This window comes from Gavialis gangeticus, unplaced genomic scaffold, assembly GCF_001723915.1.
Source record: "Gavialis gangeticus isolate Ggan-Ray unplaced genomic scaffold, GavGan_comp1, whole genome shotgun sequence".
Lineage (NCBI taxonomy): Eukaryota > Metazoa > Chordata > Crocodylia > Gavialidae > Gavialis > Gavialis gangeticus.
The window spans coordinates 5,033,788-5,047,940 of record NW_017729026.1 but is presented as its reverse complement, the minus strand read 5'-3'; the positions used below and the strand labels follow the sequence as shown (position 1 = coordinate 5,047,940).

Here is a 14,153-nt window from a genome sequence, read left to right as displayed (position 1 = left end):
AGTTAGTTCTGGGGGAAAATTGCTTGTAGTATGTGAGTAAATATGGATATTCATAGAATAATTACTATGCAACCAGGGATAAATCAGTGTGTTAACAGTAGTGTGTATGTCATCTGTTGCTAGCCAATATAATTTTCATAGCATAACTTGGAGCTCTGTTGTGACTGGATATTGCTCCTTTCAGGATCAGAGTTTACAAAATATTGTTATTTGATATAGCTGTCCCTAGAGCTGGCATGGAGACTAAACCTGAGAGTGAAGCGCATTTATGCATATTGTAGCTAAGCAACCCTTTAGGTGTGTTTCCTTTGTTTATTTTTATTGTTATTATGGTAGAATTGTAGCTACCATGTTTTGCTGCATAGAGCATGCCCCAGAATATAATACACAGTTTATTTTTGAAAGGCAGAATGAAAAGAAAAAGGGTTTTCCAGAGTTATGACTACTTAAAGCAGTTTCAGAGCTTAATTTTGAGCTGACTTGTCGTCCCCCCCCGCTTAATTAAAGATCGAATCCTACTTGCTGCTGAAGACTGGTCTCCGTAGATTTTGAAAAGAGCCAAGGGCCATGTCCAGATGAGCACAGGCATTTGTTTCCCAGGAGACAAGTAGCAGCAGCACACCTTGTGTTCTTGCTACTTGTCCCCGGGCAATACCCATGCCATGCATACTCTGGCATGTGGCAGGTTACCTTGTGTGGGGTGGGGGGGGGCAACTGTGCTGGCTTCAGAAGCCTTCTCTGGGGTCTTGGGGGCCTCGGGGAGCTGTAGCCATGGCACTCTTGCAGCTGGGAGCCTGACTGGCAGCTGGAGCATGGCTCCATATGGCCAGGCTCTGGTTTTGGGCAGTGCAGACTGCCGCCACATGCACTGCTCCACTTTTTTTTAGCATGGGTTTTTTTGAGCCACAACCCTATCCCCCAATCTCTCCCTGTACTGCATGGTAGCAGTGCAGGGAGTGCCTGCATGTGTGGTGTGTACCACTGCTGATGGGTCTGCAGTGCCGCATACTGCACTGATGTGATTGTCTGGATGTGGCCAAAGAGTTTCCAGGGTTGTGAAATGGGCCTCATACAGACATTCAGTTTCTTGTGAAGACTCGCTGCTCTCCCAGGAAAAATCACAAGTGTACAGATGTTCAGGCTTTTCTCCCTTGTCAAAAATGGCCATTCCATGAGAAAAATAACTTGGGACCAACTGGGGTTTAGTTACTCGAAGGCGAGTTTCTTCTGGAAAAGTGAATGTCCGTATACGCCATGGCTCGTCTCAGAAAAGAACATAGTTGTGTAGTGTTCCTTCCTCCCTCCGAGTGAGACAGTCTCTCTCTCTCTCTCACTGGACTCTGATGCTTTAGTAGAGAGCAGAACACACCCCTTTACAATCCCCACATTGTACTGCAGGGAAACACAGGCTGAACATGGGCACTCTGGGTCAGCCAGTGAGAGCTACCCTATGCACTGCTGCCACCGGTTGCCAGGCAGACTAAGGAAGCCTGCAAAGCATAATGAGATGCCACCCCCCCCACCCCCCGCAGCTGTACAGTGTCAGCACTGAAAGCTCTTCACTCTTCAGAGACTCAGTATTAAAATGTCTGCACATATGGCTCTGGGTAAGTTTCTCTGCCAGGAGAACAAACCTGGAAGAATTCTTGCAGCTCATTTGAATATGTGTACACAGCCATAGGAGGGGAGAGACTAGGAACAGCCAGCAGACAGCAAAATAACCAAGAGAAAGTTTAGCTTCATTAGTGAAACATCAAGACTATTTGAAAAGAGAGACAATCCTTAACAAAAACCTATGGCTTGAAGAGCAATGAGCCATTAAGTAAACTGACTTCCTCGGCTGCCTGAATAGTAATGCTACAGTTGCTACACTGGGAAGCAGGAATCAAAGGAGGATGTTTCTGTCCCAAGTTTCCTCACTTAATACATTTCTTCCAGTTTTGGAAGGCTGATTTTAGGGAAAAAGGTTTGTGTTGTCTGTGAGAAAATATAGTATATAAACAATGTCTTGGAGTTCTAAGGATTTAGAAGAAAACTGATAAAGAGCCTGGGATGCCTTTAAAGGGATTATTTTGAAAGAACAAGGTGACTGCCATGGCAAAAGCATAAGGTTTAGGAATTAAAAAGGAAAAAGACGAAAACAGTTGTATGTGAGAAAATCGATAGCATCCATGCCAATGTGGAGGATTTGAAGTTTACATACAAAGACTTCAGCAATATTTTTTTGTTGACAACACTGAAGGACTTGAATGGATATAATCCATTTTCCAGCTGTGTATGTAAAAGAGACATTTATATCCCACAAAGACCTGTTTCCTTCAAACTAAGAGATTGAGTAAAAAAATTGTTTCTCAAAGTAAATTCCTAGCTACATGGTATGAGTTTCACTTATGAAACAAAAAAGGAGAAAGAAAACATTTAAAGAGCTGTACAGGGCCAGTCATTTTGGTTAACATCCAAGAAAAGCACTCAGGAATCATTTTGTGTGCAGAAAAATGAAAGCCTTAACTGAGGGAGTGGGCTGAACTGAGTAGAACCTGGAAGGAGCTACAGAAGTAGCATATGGGCTTGATTCCACCAACAGACATATGTGATAATCTGGGAGGCCACTATTTTCATGTTGTATAAAGGGAAAAAAGTCCAACCCTCAGCTAGAAGGCAATCAGCAGTTGGAAGGATCTGTATTTTCACAGCTTAGACAGATCATGGGAATCAGAGCAGTCTTTTTTTAAGTGAAGAAACTGAGGTGTGAGATATCGTGCAGCATGTTTTTTCATGAATTTCTTAGGATAAAGATTTTCAATTAAGAGAAACTTTTTTTTTTTTGCTTATGAGCAAGAAATACTGTCCCAACAATTACGTCTGCGTAAACCTCCATCAAATCCTGTGCCTTTTGTGGCAGAGACTTATATTGTTACTCAGAAGATACATATTTTCTCTCTTTTGCCTTATTCCTTACTTTGTTATTCCATGGATTATTAATGAGGAAATAAACTCCTTGTTTAGAAGCACTTTGTGTGTGATTAATGTGACACCATTGCAAAAACTTTTCTGTAATTTAAAAAATTTCTGTTAGACTAAGAATACAGAAATAAAAGGCAGGTAGGCTTTTGGTATTGAAGCTAAAGGATTTAAATCTAGGATATAACTTCAACAGCCCTGGAGGAGAAAGAAAAATCAGAGTGTATAGCAGTCATGGGAAGTTTTGAAACATCTCAAGGCCATTAAATTATAAGCTACTTTGAGAGCAATCTTGATGTGTATAGTAAACAGGAATCTTTCAGCACACTAATTACAGCCTATTATTTAACAACTTGAACATACAAAACATAAGATACTGATGTAATTCACTGCTATATTATGAATCAGAACTTTACACATTTAGAGTTAGGTCCAGAAAAGGGCTTAGGTGGATATTAGGGTTCTTAGTAGAGGTACACCAATACATAGGTTTATATCGGATTGGCACCGATATAAGGAAAATTAAAAGTATTGGAAATCAGTTTTTTTTTTAGCTGATGTGACTAATAATCTGGCTAATAAATGCCCTGTGCATGCGCACAGCCGCAGCACAGCGTGCAGGCGGCCAGGAGCGCAGCCCGGCAGTGTGGAGGGCAGCCAGGTTTGCTGGTAAGTCTGTCGTGAGGGAAAGGGGAGGTCAGATTGAGGCCCCCACAGTGAGGGAGGGAGTGGGGCTGGGGCAGGCGCCGCACAGCTGGGGTGGGGTGCAGGACAGAACCACGAGCAGCTTGTCCAGGGTGGGGAGGGCAGCTCCTGCTGCTACACGCACCTGGGAGGGTATGGAGGGTGTGTGCCTCTGGATCTGCACATAGGGTGAGGGTGGACTGGCACAGCAAGCTGGGGCCAGGTCTGCAATGTGCTGTTCCCGGTGTGGGGGCTGGGCTGGGCTGCACTTAGCACAGATGGTAGCGGCACTGGGAGAGGGCCTATGGGGCTATGGCGAATTTTGGGGTGGCTATAGCCCCCTCACCACCACCTGCCCTGAGCACAGCCCAGCCCAGGCCCCTGCCGGGAAGAGCCCGGCACCACCCCAGCCCGCAGTGGCAGCCCGCCCTCACCCCATGCAGATCCTGGGACACCCCCCCACATGCCTTCCTGAGTGCATGCAGTGGTGGGAGCTGCCCCCCCCCCATGCCCCACCCCAGACAAGCCGCTCATGGCACAGTCCTGTGCCCTTCCCCAGCTGAGCAGTGCCTGCCCCAGCCCCACTCCCTCCCTCACCACGGGAGCCTTGATCTGTCCGCACCACGCTCCTTCCCTCCCCCTCACCCCTTTCCCCACAACAGACCTGCCAGCCGCCCTCCAACCTGCTGGGCTGCATAGTGGCAATCAGATTAGTATCAGCTGATGTGATTCGTTAAAAATCGGCCATTGGTATCATCCCAAAAAATCTCTGTTGGTGCACCCCTAGTTCTACTCCCCCAAAACACCTAATCAGTTGCTCAGTCAGGTCACTGACTCTGGAGGTGACTAAGTTCCTCAGGGGCCTCCTTGTTCAGTCTGAAAGTTCCTGAGGTGCCTGCAGTTCTGCCTTCTGCGCCTTCCCAGAATTGTCCTGGCTTGGAGAATACGCACCAAGCTTGTGCCTTGGTTTTGTTGGAATCAAAACACCCTCCAGAGTTGTAACAAAGTCCCGACAGAGGTCCAGAGAGGGACTTGTAACTGAGTCCCGAGCTCCAGTCTGCACATTCTGAGCATACCGACCACACATCAAGACTGGCCCCTCAGAAAATGCAGTCATAACTATTATTGGGTTTTTTTTTCCTTTTTTAAAAACATAGGGAGAAGAAATGGTAGTGTTGCCCACCTCATATAATAGTCCTGTTACAGCACTTGCCAAGGAAGTGGGAAATGTGAGGCGCCTAATACATGAGTTTGGAGGCTGCCCAACATGCTGGAATTCCAGCCCATCAGAGAAGACTCAGTTACTTGAGTCTGCAATTGCCATGCTCCATCAGCCTCCTGTGTCTCGTGTATCCGTATCCTGTGCTTAAAAATGGTGGCAGGGGGGCTTGAACTAAAGCTTGTCAAATGAGCTTTTGTTCAAGCACCTCTACTGCCATTTTTAAGTGTGTGACCGCTGATACAGGAAACACAGCAGTGCTTTAATTAGACCTGCTCTAATTAAAGTGCCACCCACACCCCCAGAGCATGTGTCAAGGTGCCCTTAGAATCAGTTCCCTTCTCAGCCTTAGGAAGTTCAAACCCACATGCCAGGAAAGTGCTCTAACCACTAAATTAAGAGGCAAGTCTGGAATAGGGGTGTGAACTCTCCACTGGTCTTGTTGAAACAATCCCACTGTGCAGTAAGGCATACAAGATTTATGGGGCTAAGGAGAGCATAAGAGGGTACCTGAGTATAGTGGTTAGGTCGTTCACCTGGGTTAGGGCAAGTCCCAAGTTCTGGTCCCAAGTCACATTTTAGTTTATGTGTTTTACATTAAACAGTCATTAGATATAAAAGAGACAGTTCTGGGATCTCCCTCTTCCTGACCTTATGAATCTTCCATTCCTTTCTTCTCTGTGTATAACCTGATGGATAACACATTCTGGAAGGTGAGAGGTATGGTTCTGAATCATATCAGGTGGAGAAGGGCATTAAATCTGGGTCTCTCAGGTCCCAGGTTAGTGCAATAACCGCCAGGCTCTTACTGAAAAAATGGACACTTACCACCTCCTCTTTTTTAGTCATGCTTTTAAAAGAAACTGAGCAGAGCTCACTGTTTTCAAGGAGCAATAGTAAGTACTTACTTTCAAGAGAAATCTGACTCTGAACTCTAATTCTGAAGGGGGCAGGGAGTACCTTCATGTAGACTTGCATTAGGGGTAGGGACAAAGCTGTGTTACCTCACTTGTAGTGCCTAAGTCTTTTTATTAGCAAAATCCAATGCAAGTTTAGGAAAAATCACGACTTTTTATATAAAGCATTTGTAAACGATAGTTTAAAATCTGTTTTTTTAGAATGACGGCTTTTTACGTAGGCATAGTGTAAATCTGGGGAGTATTCTTAGAAGTTGGGGCTAGCAAGTAGTCATATGTACTATAAACTGGTATGTGGCTGGCATAGGTTCAGACTAGTATTTGGCAAAAGCTTAAACCTATAGAGCAGGACTGTTCAACTTATTTGGCCCTGTGTGCCTGATCCAGCCCATGGGACTTCTCACAGGTCAGATGACTTGCTTTTGGCAGTGGCTTGTCAACACAACTGCCAGAGCTGCTGCATCAGTGCAGGTAAACGTTGCTGCTGCTTGCCTCCCCTTTTCCCCCTGCTATCAATTTTGAGTTGCCAGCAGTGACCAAAGGCTCTGAACTTCATGGTGGGCAATCACATGGGCGGCAGTTTAACCCCTCATGGGCTACATGTGGCCCGCAGGGCACCACTTGCACTTGGACAGCCCTATTGTGAACTTTTAAGATTAGAGTGAAATACTTTAATACACAGGAATTGATAGGTCTTGCTGTATATATTACTTACCTCCCCCAGTCAAGCCTGTGGTGATGCTAGTTAGTCCATATCATATGGACTACTGTTAAAGGGTTACTGTTTCAGTTTTTGGTTTATTCAGCACGTATGTCATAGGTATCTAGAATAAGTGCCTCTTCTTTGAATTTAAATTTAAAGAAGTTAATATTTGCATTAAGAATCTCTAGATTATTGTACTGTTATATACATTGTATTATATTATTTACCTGACATAATTAAACTTTGCTTTTATATTTTTTCTGTTAGATTACCCGCAGGCTAAACATTTTTCTTGGGAAAAATATTTGGAGGAAACCAGTTCTTTACCTGCACCTGCAAGGGCTTTTAAAGTGGTGAGAGAGTGCTCATATTATTCTTATATTTTAAATAGTCATAGAATGTACAGTAAATGATTTGTTTTTAGATGAATTTTGAATTCAGTGGGGAAATCATGAAATCTTTTCAACTAATTTACTCTAATAACACTTAGCCAGCTAGTGAGTGATTGTATCACACCTGGGATACAGGTAAATATTACCCTACTTTACAGATGGTACATAAAGCAGCCACAGTGAGGCAGGGGTTTGTTCAAGGAAGTAAAAGGCATTGCTGTCTCAGTTAGCACCAAAGATTCATGTCCTAGTCTAGTGGTGTTCAATCTTTTTGCTTGGTGGACAAGATAGGTAGTGCCCAGTCCATCGATGAGCCAAATGTAGCTAATGGTCCCGATCTGGTGCCCAGGGCAGGCGTGGCAGAGCCCCATCCAGCTGCACACAGTGGGACAGGGGCAGCTCAGCCCCAGTCCACCTGTGTGGGGGAAAGGGGGCTTGACTCAGCCCCATGAGGCAGGGGGCGAGGGGGTGTCCCGGCCATGATCTACCCACATGGGGGGAAGGAGGTGTGGCTCTGCCCTGATCCAGCCCTGGGGGAGCGTGGCTTGACTCCAACCTGCTGTACAGGGTAAAGAGGATGTGGCCTGGCCTGGTCTGACTGTGTGGGGAGGAGGTGGTATGGGGTGTGGCCCATCCCTGACCCACCACAGGGGGCTTGGGAATTTGGCAGCTGGTGAAAATTGTCACTTTTCCTTTGCTGCCAAATTTCTCAACTCAGAGAGATCTGCAAGCTGAATGCCGTGGTTCCATGTTGGATGTAGTCCATGGGCCGAAGGTTGAGCACCCCTTTCCTAGGCTGATCTTCCTCTGTTTTCTTCAGCTTTTGGAATGCAAAGCTGCTTTAAAAAAAATATATATATATTATCATGATGCTAAGAAATGAATTATACTAAAATGGATACATGGTGCTAGCCTTTAGTTCCAGTGATCTGCTCTAGTTTACTGAATTTTATTATTAGTTCACTGATATTTTTCACTAAAAAATGTGAAAAAGTGTTGAGCAAGACTGGCCAAATCTTCAGTGATCAACCAGAATGATCAAACCAAGAGCTGGGCTGTTATAAAATTGTATTTGTGAAGGAGGAAGGTCGCAATCAAGATCCTGGAGAGTTCTGACCTGAGAAGAAGGATCTAAGCAGAGTCGTCAGATCCTTTCCCCTTCCACGAGTCCATCTAAGTCCTCTTCTGTTACTCACACCCAGTAGGATCTGCCACTTTTGATCCCCAAACATTGCCTATGAAGGTGGTCCATCAACTCATTTGTATACAACAGAACTTTATTAGTTTGTTTGCTGAGAATGAGATCTACATGAGCCCAACAAAGCAAAACCTAAGCTAACATTGTCCTACTTTAGTTAAAAGTCAGATTAGGTTAAAGACAGGTTGGCTTAGGATCAGTTTGTTGAAGCCTTACCATTGGTGAGCATTGTCCATCCCCTGAACTCTACTGCCCAGTTCTGGTTCTGGCACCAAGCCAACTCCTCAGCATGCCCCTAGGATTGTGACCTTCCTATCAGCAGGGGTGCGACACCATACAAAGTGCTTACAGAGCACATGCTAGTTAGCCAGGTTGCAGGGTGCAGAGTGGAGTCTAGGAGTGTGTGAGGGGAACAAGGTAGGGGACCAGATGTGGCCCCACGAGCTGGAGCTTCTTTTCCTGGGGCAGTGGCAGTAGCTCCCCCAAAAGTGCCTTTCCTCACTGCTTCCACCTCTCAGGCATCCTGGGAAGCATAACCAGCACTCCACACCCCAATCCCAAATCCCAGTTTATTAAAACATGAGTCCATCTTTAATTTACTTCCTCCTTTTACATTCTTGTCTTTTACTTGTTATTTTATCCTTCAGTGGCTGATTTTCTTTATTTCACCACTCTTCCCCCCACCCCTATTTCTTTTCCGTCTCCCATTTCATTCTTCCATTCCTTCCTCATCCCATTAACTCTCTGTCACCCAGCTTCATGCTGCCTACCCAGCACTGGCTCCCTACCCCAACTCATCTCTCACACACCTCTACCTACAGCAGGGATAGAAGCCAGTTCTGGTTTATCAAGCCTGTAAGTGGCAACTCACAGCTGTGCAGGTAGGGGGCAGTCAGAGAAGGTTTTTAGCCTTAAGGTGTGACTGCTCCAAACTGAGCTAGCACTAATACCAGTCAACATTTGATTACCTCAAAGTGCAATAGGTAACAAGGCCCTAATGGGATTATTAGTCTGTGAGGATTGGGGTCCACTGGATAATCTATTCTGAAGTAAAAAATGTCTTCTGAAGTCTGAGAATAGGAGAATTGTTTCCTGTTCTGATCACAAGTCATAATGTTGTTTTCAGTTCTGGTCTAGGTATACTATAATCTTATGTTGGAATACACAAAATAGCACATTTGACTTAAAATACATTGCATTCTATGAAGATGCTAAGTATAATGTTCATAAAAGTCTTGTTATTTTGAGGCTACATTTTTGCAACTAGACGTTAATTGTTTAATACCAGTGCATATTCATTACTAGATTAAATCTAGGAAAACAGATTTTATTGAAAAAAACAGTCTGAAGTGTCTCATTGAACTTCTGGGTAAAGTCTGATCATACGCTGTGGTATGATCTGTTGCTGAAATAATTGAGTACAACATGTTTTTCTGCTGGAGGGTAGTGTTCTGATATAGTGGCTATGAAAAAATAGTGGTAGTTTGGAGATAGGCTGTCAAAAAGAGACTTTTTAAAAAAATTTTAAAAGGTAGAAAAATAAATGCTTATGGTACTTAAATCATTTCTATTTTAAGTAATCTATAACTCAAATTGGTTGCTGTACATGGGAGTTGATAGGATCATATCCCTCTTGATGCAGAAATAGTCTTCTGAAACAAAATGTTGAGGTCCTTTCTGTTTTAAATCATGCAGCACTTTTATAATGATAAGACACTTATACTTGCGTTGTCAGTTATTGTTGTCACATTTACTCTGAAACGGGCGTTGTCTTATGTAAGTTTGCTAATAGCTTTGTGATCTAAGATACACTTGCAAGTGTAAGAAGGGACAATTGGTCAACTTGCTGCCCAAGAAACGATTAGAGACTGAAATGTTGTTAACATGTTTATACAAGGTATAAGGGAAAATGGCTACATTTTTTGTAAAAGAATTATATCTTTTCTTTATTATTACTGATTAAATGACATGGACTAAGATTAAAAGTCTCAAAAAGTAAAGTATTTTTCTAGCCTAGTACCGTAATTCTAGTACACAATTTTAATGTTTTGATTTGTTTCTGCAGGGGGATTTCTCTTAATATGTATTTTATATAACTGGGGGTTTTTTACATTTCACTGAAATACTCTTCTTCTCCCATCACAGAAACCATCTCATGGATTTCAGAAAAATATGAAACTTGAGGTAGTTGACAAGAGAAATTCAGCATTTATCAGAGTAGCAACAATTGTAGATACTGATGACCATAGGATAAAAGTAAGTCTCTCTCTTTAAACTGAGGATTCTCCTTCGTTCATGATAACAGTAATTTTGTAAAACAAAATACTATACTTCCAAGTTCAGGCTTTTATGGCAATTTTTTAGCTTACACAGGAGGGATGAGAGTCATTTGGACCTGTGATACTAAAACCATTTCCATTTCCTCCTCTGTGATTAATTTGATATAACTGATTTGGAAGGGGTCCCTGAATTACCCTTTTGATCAGTGATATATGATGACGTAGATTGCTTTGGAGCAAAGGATTGAATGTTCTGCGAAATAGCATTAGCAATAACAGATCTAAAGCAATTGTCTATTCATAGAAGAATGTTGATTTAATACTGGTATCAAAAAAAATCAGTGACATTTGTATTTTTGTACCATATTTGAACTAGTTTAATAAAATGTGTTTATAACTTCCACACTGCAGGAGCCCAAGGGAGACAGAGGAAATCTAAAAAAAAAATGATTCTGTGTTCCTTTCCATTTCAGGAATTTTGTTTTAAATTCTGGACTTGACATTGGATTAATTTCATATCACAGATTTGATGAGGGACATTGCTTTTTTTCTGGCAGTTGTATGCTTGTGTTTCTTTTTGTTTTTTGTTTTCTTATGTTATATAGATGCCTTAAAAACCAAAACTTTTAACTGTTAGGTACTGGCATTTTCTAGATAGTTAGCTAAACGGAAATGAAATAAGAGATATTCTGTTCTGCAGTTTACAGAGGGTTATTAAGCGTATGTCACATAAGTGATGTTGGAAGTGACAAATACAATTGACATTTCATTTTGAATCAAAATTAGCAAAAACTGGGGAGTCATCAGAAGTATCAAAAGACTCATCTCCACACCTACACATTTTCTGTATAAATTATGCATTAGTTTGATATTGTCAAGAAAACACACCAACCCAGGATATGTGGTTTGTTGGGTAAATAGTTTAATTACCTTCATATTGTATAGTGACAGAGCATTTCATGTACTGTTTTATATGTAAGAACATAAAAAAGAGGAGGGGTTTTCATTACCAGAATAATTTTAATAAGTTAGTTCTTTCAGTCATACGTGAATAGAAGAAATCAATGGCTACTCTGCTTGACAGTGATTATTTTGTATGGATTTACATAATATATTCTCGCTTAGATTAATTGTCTACCTTGAAGAGCTGTACCTCCTTTTTCTTTTTTAAAGGTGGATAGGCGAGAGTGACGCCTTGTATCAGAAGACTGATATAATGCCTTTATGTCCAGTCCCTCTGGAAAATTGGCCCTTACTAGTCTAAAGTGTTACTGTACCAACATAATAATATTAATAACTATCCTGAACTCATGTATTTTGAACCTGACAATGATATGCAAAAAGGGACCTGTTTGGTTTGCATTAAAGTAACCAGTTAAACTGCTTTCCCTTCAATGCAAAATCTAGTTTTTAGTTCTTTCCTGTGTAACATCTGCAGTTCTCTTAAAGGATTTCTCTAATGGAGTTAGCATTAACATCCATCATTCTGACAGTTTCATGCGGAGATAATGACAAAGACTCTTTCTGGTCTAAAATGTATTTTTTTATTTAAAAAAAATCTTTATTTTACTTTTAGGTGCACTTTGATGGCTGGGACAGTATTTATGATTACTGGACTGATGCAGATAGCCCTGATATCCATCCTGCTGGCTGGTGTGCAAAAACTGGACATCCTCTTCACCCCCCTCTTAGTAAGAGAGATCTTAAGATCCTATTTTAAAGTAATAATGTTAAAATACATGCAAAATTTGTTTAGCATTACCTCTGTGACATTGTATTAGGGAAAGTAGCAATTAGTATATGCAAAATAAAGTAAGGGTGGCATTGTCAACAAAATGAACATGATGGGAAGCTTGACAAAATCACTTTTTTAAAAGGTGGTTTTACTGAACTTGTAGATTAAATACAACATTTATCTTTGTCCATAAGAATTACATTCATATCCTGAAGAATTACAAAGATCTAGGATTAAATTCTGGCCCTGTGAAAGTTAGTGACAAAATTCAGTAAGGCTGGGCTTTGATTTGCAGCGTCTTGTCTCTTCATACAGCAGCAATGTTAACTTGCTTTGCAAGACCAACACTGCAACTTATTTTTGAAAAGTCACTTGATTAAAATACTATGCCCAATCAACAGACTAAGCCAAACCTCAAACTTCCTCTTTTGGGCAACATTTGTCTATGGGTGCTTACACAAGTGACATTTTTCACATGATTGGGCCCCTCAAAATGCTCTACAGCTGTGGCTGCAGAGTGCTTTTAAAATGGCTCATTGCATGACAAGTTAACCCTGGTAAAATGTATTAGATTAGGGCACTCTAAAGCAGAGTGCTTTAAGGAACTTATACTTCCTCCAGGGTTAATTTTTTGTGCAGGGACAGGGCTGGGCTGGTGCTCATGCCAGCAGCATCAGCTCAGCCCTCTCCCTGGGACTGTCAGTGGGGGAAGGAGGAGGAAGGGGAGGGAGCAGCCGACTGCTTTTGAATGGCCAGAGGTGTGGGGGGGGGGTATGGAATGTAGCCCCCTTGCCTTGCAGGGCCCCCCCCGCTACCTTGGCTGGGATATTGTGGGGAGCCAGGCTGCACCCTCAAGGCAAGGGGGCTCCATTCCACACCCCCCTCCCTAGCTCTGGCTATTCAAACGCAACCAACAGGTCTGTGTTGTCTGCTTCCTCCCACAGTGACAACCCCAAAGCTGGGGAGGAGCAGAGCAGGGCTGAGGAGAGTGGCATTTTAACAGCCTCCAAAGAGGCTGTTGGAGTACCCCTGCCTGCTGGCCAAGGCCGGTGCAACCAGGCTCTGACCCAACAGGCAGATATCTGTAAGCACCCTATGTTGAAGGGAATTTCTTCAGAACCTGCAAGACCATTGGATCCTTGTACAAAATGGCCCTTGTGGCAGGATAATATGACTGCAGTAGTGAAAGAGGCTGTTGTCTGCAGAAACCCTGCCTCATTTATTGCATAAGTTAGATGGTGCATTATGAATGAGGCTGGGGTTTGCAAGAGGAGAGAGAATTGTTTCATGGTTAAGGCAGTTGAGTGCTGCCTAGAGAATTGGATTCCATATCTTCCTGGTCCCTGTTCCAATGTTTGCTATGTAAGTTAGTTAAACCAACTTTTAGCAAGTGATTGCAAATTGTATATTCTTCATTTTATGGCTACTGGAGATCGGGAGGTCTGATTTATATCTTGCATCTGAACTGAAGTCAGTAGGAGTTGTGTTTGGCATACAAGAAGTACTGTACAGTGCCAAGTATTCTAAAAAAATAAGTGTTTGGTGTTTCAAAGCACTACCTAGAAATAGTGGAAACATGCAACTAACCTTTAAGTCTCAAAACTCTATCTCTAAAATGATGAAAATATTCTCTCATCTCACAAGGTATTATGGAAGAATATATATTAATATTTCTGAAGTACTCAGTAGAATGAGTGCCAGTAACCAGACCATGAGAAAATTAATAATTCTGTCCCCAGAGTTGGGTCTAAACACTGTGCAACAAATAAGATACAGGAGTCAAGCATTGAACAACAGGAAGACAATTGATTAATAGCTGATTTTTAAGTGAGCATTGCCCATCCAGTACACTGAATGTGGGATGGGGCCTGTGGAAAAAATAATATGTGATCATGTAAAATTAAAGACGATATCATAATATATATTGAATCATTAAAAAGTAGGGCTGAAAGGGACCTCCCTAGGTCATCTAATTCAACCACATGCTTTAGCAGGTTGAGGGCCAAATTACAGTTATTTGGGTAATTTTATTCATAGATTCATAGATTAAGGGTCGGAAGGGACC

General features: G+C 42.2%; 1 protein-coding gene across 3 annotated transcripts in view; it reads left to right on the top strand.

The window, feature by feature from the left end:
- Positions 1 to 14,153, top strand: part of L3MBTL3 (l(3)mbt-like 3 (Drosophila)) — a 232,181-nt gene that overhangs the window by 126,027 nt on the left and 92,001 nt on the right. For all 3 annotated transcript variants that reach the window (XM_019520294.1, XM_019520296.1, XM_019520295.1), the window contains exons 13-15: positions 6,752 to 6,837; positions 10,220 to 10,330; positions 11,930 to 12,044. In XM_019520294.1, the coding sequence (XP_019375839.1) occupies positions 6,752 to 6,837; positions 10,220 to 10,330; positions 11,930 to 12,044 (312 nt within the window). The remainder of the gene's footprint in view (positions 1 to 6,751; positions 6,838 to 10,219; positions 10,331 to 11,929; positions 12,045 to 14,153) is intronic.